The following is a 9,237-nucleotide window of genomic DNA, read 5'->3' as shown; positions in this document are numbered from 1 at the left end:
TTTTGGATACTTACTAAAACAATATATGAAAGTAATGAGAAAGTGGCCACTTTCATGAGTAAATCATATAAGCCTGATATGATTCACTGCATGAAGTAGGCCACATCTTATGCAAGTCTTTTATAAATTTGTACTATTTCTTTTCCATATGGGTATGTTTGACTGAAAATAGCATAATTACAACACGTCTAATCAAAGAAAGGTTAATGGGGCACTTTGTCTTTTGGTAAAATAATGTGACAAGTTTATTCTTGGACTCAGCAGTAAAAACAGATCAACAAGTGTCATGAAGATCTAAGTCTTAGTAGACCTAGTATGGAGTCGTGTTGCTCTGTTTTTTATCAAAAGGATAAACTTGTTATTATAATTTAACCAATACTTCCTAAAATGGCATCAAAATCCTTCCGGTCCTGATGTCGAGCACTCTTTTTCACTACTGTGTTGTTGTTGTTGTTTATAGACTCTAAGAGCAGGATGGCTAAAAGAAAGGCCAGTCCAGAAAAGAAGACCCCCGTAAAAAGAAGGAGGGTCACTGAGCAGGCTGCTCCTTCCACCAGCTCAGATACACACCAGGTCAAAGCAGTGAAGCGTAAGGCCCAGCAAGATGGAGCGGGCACAACCAGTGCACCGAAGAAGATTAAACTTGCTGAGCCTACGAGTGAAGACAGGGAGCAAGCGTCTTCCTCCGTGGACACTGGTAAAGGTAGGCTAATTAGTTGAGTGAGGGGTAGATTAAGTGCACAGCTGGTTGCTCGGTTTAAGATATTAGTGTTTGGGAGATATTTTTCTGTTGTACAGTTTATTTGCTGTTATGGAGTTCTTGTTACTGATGAAAAAAAAGTGTATTTTTTGTTTCAAAATAGCTGATCTGCTCTATGCCAACATCTGCGAACAAATATAATTCTATAAAGTTGGTCTATATAGTGTGTAACTGTTGATATAGAGCGTTATTAAATTTATTGCTAATGCAATCATATGGCACGTTGACTTCTAAGGAAATTTTAGATGGCACTTATCATCAGAAAGGTTGCTGACTCCTGGGTTAGACCTTCATATTAATTTTTTTTTTAAACTTTTTTAAGAACGCATTTTAACATTGGACTCAAAAATAAATAAATCCCCCGCTAACAAAAAAGGCTCTTCAAGTGCCAAATTGCTTTATATTTCTTCACTTAAATATACGGCCGCAAGTAGGGCTGACATGGGCCCCAGGTTTGATGTGTTCTGCCGTAAACTGGACAAACCAACATAAGGATGGAAGCCACTGTGGGACTTTTTCAGTAAGTTGAGCATGTGTTTTATAAGTTAATCAGTAAATTAACACCAATAGCTAGTTAACCCATAGCTATTCACACAAATGAATAGCTATGGGAAAGGTGATACAACCTCAAAAACGTGGTTGCCTCTAGATTTAAAAAGAGAAATAAGGTCCAGTAGTTACACTATATAAAAAATAAATGCACAATTTAAAAAACAAAATTTATAGGTAGGTATATCGACTTCTCATTAAATTATATGAATTATTATGGCTTTGTCTGCCATAGTGTTTTTCTTTAAACTACTTAGGAGCACTTTTACTGGCAGTCGGTGATGTCACTGAAAGGCAAGGTTCTGATGCCATAGTCTCCTGAGTAGGGATGGGTACCGGTGTCCGGTGCCATGATGGCACCGGTTCTGACATAAACGGTAGTAACCAGACCGAAAAGCAGCGCACATTTCGGTGCTTTATTTCGGTGCTTTTTTTTCCTGAGCTGTGATACACGTCTAGCCAATCATTTTACGTTTCCGAGGATAGTAGGCGGGTCCAGGTACGTGCGTTCTTTTAGAGCAGAGCTACAGATTAAAAATGTCCAAGGCGAAGCGGTCAAAAGTCTGGCTGTACTTCACAGCAATATATGCAAACTCAGCAGCCTGCAACAAGTGCTTTAAGCTGATACTGTGATACTGTCAAAGGAGGTAACACCTCGAATCCGACGAAACACCTAGCGACGCATAGCGTTTTTTTAAAGCCGAGAAATGCGCCGTATTTGATAGCTTGCTGCGAGACCTCACACCGAGCACATCTACTGCGGGTGGGTTGCCTGTTATGCAACATCCCCCAAAAACACGAAGAGGAGAGTCCTGGCCCCTAGCCCTGCCAGTGTAGCAGAAATGATGACGGATGATGATGCAGCAGCAGCCGTTCTTCTCTGCGTGAGTAGCTTAATGTTGTTCGTGTGTAATTTACGTTGAGTAGGCTAACCACGTTATTACATTAATGCAGGTAAGGTGAACTAGCAAACATCATCATAGCTACATGCAGCTGTCCTCTTGTTTGATGGCAGATACTCGCTTCACCCTGGCCAAAAAGGCTAAAAAGACCAAAGAAAAAGTGGAAAACAGTTAAACATGAGAGGTTTAGGACAAAGTTTGTGTTTTTTCCATTGATTAAGCACTGCTTCCAGCCAAGAGTGATGCCATATATGCCCCATAGCTGCAGAAAAGGCTAACATTGTTATCTTTTTACAAAAAACAGCTGAACATGAGAGGTTTTTGGACCAATTTTGTGCTCTCCATTCTTTAAGCACCGGTTTGAGCACCGGCACCGTTTCAAAAGTACCGGTTTGGCACCGGTATCGGATAAAACCGAAACGATACCCATCCCTACTCCTGAGTTTATTTTGAAAGCTCACTTACGGAACTCGCTTAAACAGCTTAGGAAAGACAAGCGCACACATTTGAAGAAGTATTCCCTCATCACGGTGACATTTTCCATTTTACAAGGTCTCAAAAATTAACATGAAAAAGGAAACGAGAAAAAAATACAAATTCAGGAGATAAGAAAGATCCAGGAGATCAAAGTAAGTAAACAAATACATCAAATCTGGGTAAAATCCCTCAAATAACAGAATCTACTTTTCTAAAAATGTTGACAGTCTGTGTATAAAATGAAACATTTGAATCCTACCCATATGGAAAAGATATATATAAATCTTATAAAGTTTGTATCTGTCTTGTGTGAAACTTGTATGTTTTGGATACTTACTAAAACAATATATGAAAGTAATGAGAAAGTGGCCACTTTCACGAGTAAATCATATAAGCCTGATATGATTCACTGTATGAAGTAGGCCACATCTTACGCAAGTCTTTTATAAATTTGTACTATTTCTTTTCCATATGGGTATGTTTGACTGAAAATAGCATAATTACAACACGTCTAATCAAAGAAAGGTTAATGGGGCACTTTGTCTTTTGGTAAAATAATGTGACAAGTTTATTCTTGGACTCAGCAGTAAAAACAGATCAACAAGTGTCATGAAGATCTAAGTCTTAGTAGACCTAGTATGGAGTCGTGTTGCTCTGTTTTTTATCAAAAGGATAAACTTGTTATTATAATTTAACCAATACTTCCTAAAATGGCATCAAAATCCTTCCAGTCCTGATGTCGAGCACTCTTTTTCACTACTGTGTTGTTGTTGTTGTTGTTGTTGTTTATAGACTCTAAGAGCAGGATGGCTAAAAGAAAGGCCAGTCCTGAAAAGAAGACCCCCGTAAAAAGAAGGAGGGTCACTGAGCAGGCTGCTCCTTCCACCAGCTCAGATACACACCAGGTCAAAGCAGTGAAGCGTAAGGCCCAGCAAGATGGAGCGGGCACAACCAGTGCACCGAAGAAGATTAAACTTGCTGAGCCTACGAGTGGAGACAGGGAGCAAGCGTCTTCCTCCGTGGACACTGGTAAAGGTAGGCTAATTAGTTGAGTGAGGGGTAGATTAAGTGCACAGCTGGTTGCTCGGTTTAAGATATTAGTGTTTGGGAGATATTTGTGTGTATGATCTAATACGCTGATGTGCTTTTGCTGTTTTCCACATCTGCAGACTGCAGTCAAAACACAAAGGGGTGCACAAAAAATGGCAGAAACAAGTCTGCGGGAGACAGCAAAGAGTCACCCAAGAAAAAGAAAAAGGACAAAACCAAAAACGTCGTCCAAAATCCAGCAGCCGACCAGCAACGTAAGTAGCAAGCAGCTTGGCTTTTATACTCAGGTGAAGAGCAAAATGAACATTTAGGGTACAGCAGAGAGTAATTTGTGTCACAGCTGTAGTAAAACAACATTTGGGTCTTTTCAGGGGAATACCAAGCCAGATATGTGCAGGAGCACCATCTAGGAAATGGCGGCTGTGGAGCAGTGTTTGCTGGCTACAGGATAACAGATCATTTCCCAGTAAGTGTTCAGATGGTGGGAGTAAGACAGGCAGTAATGCAGATAACGGATAATATCGTCAGCTGAGCATTAAAGGTGCCGTTTTACACCTTTAATGATGTCATACTGAGGAAATGCTCACCAATGCTCTGTGTCTTTTAGGTAGCCATCAAACACGTTCCCAAGAACAGAATCCCCATCAAAGTGACGGTAAGTGTGCAACACTTGAACTGTTTTTACATTCCTGGACTGAGTGCAGCGTTCACCTGTGAAACATCTGTTCCTCATCATCCACTTTGTTGTAATATATCAGGATGAAAACGGGAAGGAAGTCTCAGTGGAAGTGGCCATTTTGCTGAAGCTTGCAGCTGAAGCAGATGGATCAGTGGGAACGTCGGCTCCTGTGTCTCTGTTGGACTGGTTTGACTTTGGCACAGAGCTGATCCTGGTGCAGGAGAGACCTGTCCCCGCGGTGGACCTGTTTGAATACATAAGAGAAAATGGAGGATGTTTACCAGAAGGAAAGGCCAAGGTAAGTTGACTGGAAGAGCCTTAGACTGTACAGCACTGAAAGCACAGAGTATCAGAGAAGCATCAACCTGTTGACTCATTACTGTCTTTTTCATCTTTTCCAGGTCATTCTGAAGCAACTGGTTGATGCAGCAAAGGACCTGGAAGAGAAAGACATCTTTCACCGGGACATCAAGAGTGAGAACATTCTGATTGAGACCGGCTCAGATGTGCCTCGAGTTCGTATCATTGACTTTGGCCTGAGCTGCTTTGCTACGGAGCAATCGCAGTTCTGCTTCTTCTATGGTAACATATTCAGCTCCTGCTCTTCACAGATGTAGCAATTTGTGCCTTTTGTTTTAGAAGAAATTGTAATTGTGTCTGTTTATTAGGTACACCTATCCACAGCCCTCCCGAATGTTACTGGGGCAAAAAATACAGGCCTGGACCCACCACGGTGTGGCAAATGGGAGTGGTGCTGTACGAAGCGCTTCATGTGGGGGACTTTAATATCATGACGTTCATTGAAAACGAACTGAAATTCAACGAGCATCTGTCCCCACGTAAGAAAACATCACACTTCAAGATTCACTGATGGCTTGGATCACTGGAACTATCATCTTCATCTTTTCTCTCCTTTCTTTCTTTCCAGACTGCCGGAATTTCCTGGATGCGTGTTTAACCGATGTCCCGGAGAAGCGCCCAACGCTGGGGGACCTCCAGCGTCACCCCTGGCTCAGATAAACCCATCTCTCACACACACACATTTCATATATTATCATATAAGTGTGATACGTGACCTAACTTTCTATTTTTGTCTTTCTTTCATTTTTTTGGTTTTTTTTAACAGGAAAAGGTTGTTTTTTGGTTTTTTTTGGCCAATTCTAAATTTTGCTATCCTGAAATTCCTGTAACCCCCCCAGCCATCCCAGGAAAGGGGATCTCTCTTTGAATTGGCTTTCCCGAGGTTTCTTCCCATCATTCTGGCCCCCCGGGGAGTTTTTCCTCGTCTTCATAGAGAGCTTGGGCTGGGTCAGGAGCTTCATCAAAATTGGCCTTATTTGATTAGGTTAATGTAATAAAATTACGTTGATGTAATCAAAATTAGTAAAAATCAAAAGATTTAACTTAAACTTCCATTAAAACTTGTTTAACTCAACTTTGCTGAGAATACTCTTTCATTACCATGTCAAGGATTGTTTTTTACTCATGATGCATTTTGACAAGTAAGAAAACTGAAAACTCAATCAGGTTAAAGTATGCACAACGAAAGTCACACTGTCACTGCTCTGAAGACTTGCATCTGTTGCCCTAACCTCTAATGCGTCTCAACAGATTTCCTGGATCTAACAGAGGTTGCAACAGTTTTTCCTTCCCACTGTTGCTGATTGTTTGCTCATAGTGGGCTCTCTGATTGGTGGGATTCATTTTCTAATAGTATAGGGTCTCTGCCTTCCAATGTAAAGTGCCTCTAGACAACAGATGTGACTTGTTGCTATAGTTAAGGTTGAATTGAATCATTAATGTCCATTCAGTAGTGAAAATTTTATATTTCTTAATAGGGGTGGGTTTTGATGATCGATTTATCGATTAAAATCGATTCTGGCTTGGATAACGTGATATCGATTCATTAAAACCTGAATCGATTTTTAAATAGAAATTTATTTTGCCCGAAACGCCAGAATCTCAGGTTAAACCTCACAAAATTTCTACAACCACCAAACCGCTAAAACAGTAAATGAGAGCAGGTACACGGATTCTGCACAAAGATGTAAACACAAAACGCGGACCCGACGGATCAGAATCACTGAGATGTGGCTTTCTCACCCGCCGGCACGTACGCTTAGCTGTGTCTCTAATCAAACCTCTGTAACTTTGCTCTGCTTCACTTCGTTTTTGACTGCACAATATTTTTAATGTCATCTGCTATAAAAACCCAGACCAAGTCTCGCAAGCGTCAGCTTTCTTTTTATAGATATAAAAATATAGATATGTACTGATAAGTGATCAGAATTATAATATTTCTGACTGTCTGAGGCAAAATTTCCCTGATTCAAATTGAATCGAAACAAATCAAATCGTGGATCGAATCGATTCGGGACCTTGTGAATCGGAATCGAATCGATTCTAGAAATCAGTGACGATACCCAGCCATATTTCTTAATATCCATCTATACTCAATGTGAATTCCATAAATTTAATAGAGCTGTTTGACTGATCACCTAATGTGTGACAAAAGAATCCACTGTGATGCTAATGACCGTCTGCGCTCTCTTACCTGTCTGTAAAAGTTGGCCTTGTCTCTCTCACTCTGCCTTCTCTCACTCGTTTCCCAGTCCAGTCACGCCTCTCTCCTCTGTTGCAGAAGTTCCAGCCTGTGCTCTTCCTGTGTTCCACATGCCCGACTGTTTCTCTGCCCCCTGGTTTCCCACGTCACCTGTGCAGAGTTTCTGTTAATGACCGTGCTCCTGTTTAAGTTGATTCCTCTCATGAATAAATCTTGTAAATATTTCAAGTGATTGAGTCTGCTCTTAGGTCCAACTGCACTCTCATTTCCAGTTTGTGACATGGGCTTTTCTTTCTTTCCTTTGCATTATTGTCAGGTCTTTACCTTTCAATATAAAGTGCATAGGAGGCAAACGTTGTTGTGATGTTGGCGCTACATTAATAAAAGTGACTTGAAATTGAATAAGTGCAAGAAGACACAGCTGAGCTCAATCTAAATAATAGAGCAATTGAAAATAAAACTAAAGGCAAAGTACAAGAGACAAAAAACTGAAAACAGAAACTGAACTAATTACACACAGAGACAAGAGACTAACACTCAACTAGTCATAGAAACACAGGGGAGGTTACAGCTAATCAAAACACACCGAAATATCAAATTCAAAGAATTCTTCCCCTCAACCACAACCGCTCACAGCAGATGGCTGCCCCTCTCTGAGCAAGACATGTCCGTCAATGCACATATTAAACAAATATGTAGGACTGCTTTCTTCCATTTGGGCAACATCTCTAAAATTAGAAATATCCTGTCTCAGATTGACGCTGAACTAGTTCATGCATTTATTACTTCTAGGCTGGACTACTGTAATTCATTACTATCAGGAAGTCCTAGAAACTCCCTGAAAAGCCTTCAGTTATCCAAAATGCTGCAGCAAGAGTCCTAACAGGGACTAGAAAGAGAGCAGATTTCTCCTGTATTGGCTTCCCTGCATTGGCTCCCTGTTAAATCTAGAATTGAATTCAAAATCCTGCTCCTCACATTCAAGGTCTTAAATAATCAGCCCTTATCTTATCTTAATGACCTTGTAGTGCCATATCACCCTATTAGAGCACTTTGCTCTCGCACTCCAGGCCTACTTGTTGTTCTTAGAGTATTTAAAAGTAGAATGGGAGGCAGAGCCTTCAGTTTTCAGGCCCCTCTTCTGTGGAACCAGCTTCCAGTTTGGATTCGGGAGACAGACACTATCTCTACTTTTAAGATTAGGCTTAAAACTTTCCTTTTTGCTAAAGCATATAGTTAGGGCTGGACCAGGTGACCCTGAATCCTCCCTTGGTTATGCTGCAATAGACATAGGCTGCTGGGGATTCCCATGATGCATTGAGTTTTTCCTTTCTAGTCACCTTTCTCACTCACTATGTGTTAATGTGATATAATTTGAAGCATGCGTGGTAACGATATATATCGTGATATATTCTTTTCCACAACGTATTTTCCACGCTATAAAGCACACTTAAAATCCTTTAATTTTCTCAAAAATCGAGAGTGCGCCTTATGTATGAATTCTGGTTGTGCTTACTGACCTCGAACCGATTTGGGCGTGCAGAGATCTGTTAAAAAAATGTTTTAGTACAACTTTGGTAAGCCGCACTGCTTGATGGATTGTCAGAGAATTACGGCTGCCGTAGTAGGAGCTTCGCGGAATACTCTGGGTCCAAAATGCCGTCCATTTCAGGTCCCAAAGTCAAACGAACACAGAGTTAAAAACGGTCTAAATTCTTTAATCTTTAATAAAATCATCATCGTTGCTGCTTTACCAGGTGTAACAATTAAGTTTAACATCCAGGCATCCATGAAAACAGAAGTTATTAAATTTAACGGAGTTAGAAGTTAGCAGGAAGTTAGCTCGCTACTTTCCACCTAAACATGACATACCATGTTCTGACAGAGATTTTTGAAACTAACTAAAACGTACAGCTCTGCTACCACTTCCGACATAAATGAAGACAGAAAACTAAACAGCAGTGGCGTTTGTATGGTTACTGAAGTTGGACTACCTGGAATATAATGTTGTGCTACGCGATTGCTAGCGACACAGCTATGTTAGCATAACATTAGCACAGTGAAGCTGGAGGATGAACGCCAACTTTTTTTCCCCACTCGATAAAGGCAAGGCAAGGCAAGGCAAGTTTATTTGTATAGCACAATTCAACAACAAGGTGATTCAAAGTGCTTTACAGAGACATTAGAAACAAGAACAAATAAAAAGCATGATTTAAAATTGATTAAAACAAGCAAATAAACTAACTAACTAATTAAC

The 9,237-nt window shown here is 40.5% G+C and overlaps 1 protein-coding gene across 1 annotated transcript; it reads left to right on the top strand.

Annotated features, from left to right (window-relative positions):
- The first annotated feature begins 504 nt into the window (after positions 1-504).
- LOC308395307 (serine/threonine-protein kinase pim-2-like) lies at positions 505-6,611 on the top strand. Its single transcript, XM_080880099.1, has 9 exons — positions 505-703; positions 3,481-3,723; positions 3,858-3,992; positions 4,110-4,204; positions 4,346-4,393; positions 4,497-4,715; positions 4,819-4,999; positions 5,086-5,256; positions 5,346-6,611. Exons 2-9 carry the CDS (start codon positions 3,495-3,497, stop codon positions 5,435-5,437), a joined length of 1,170 nt encoding a protein of 389 aa, XP_080736225.1. The 5' UTR covers positions 505-703; positions 3,481-3,494; the 3' UTR covers positions 5,438-6,611.
- The last annotated feature ends 2,626 nt before the right edge of the window (positions 6,612-9,237 follow it).

Source organism: Rhamphochromis sp. 'chilingali' (assembly GCF_963969265.1).
Source record: "Rhamphochromis sp. 'chilingali' genome assembly, chromosome: 4".
Lineage (NCBI taxonomy): Eukaryota > Metazoa > Chordata > Actinopteri > Cichliformes > Cichlidae > Rhamphochromis > Rhamphochromis sp. 'chilingali'.
This window is presented reverse-complemented; position numbering and strand designations above follow the sequence as displayed.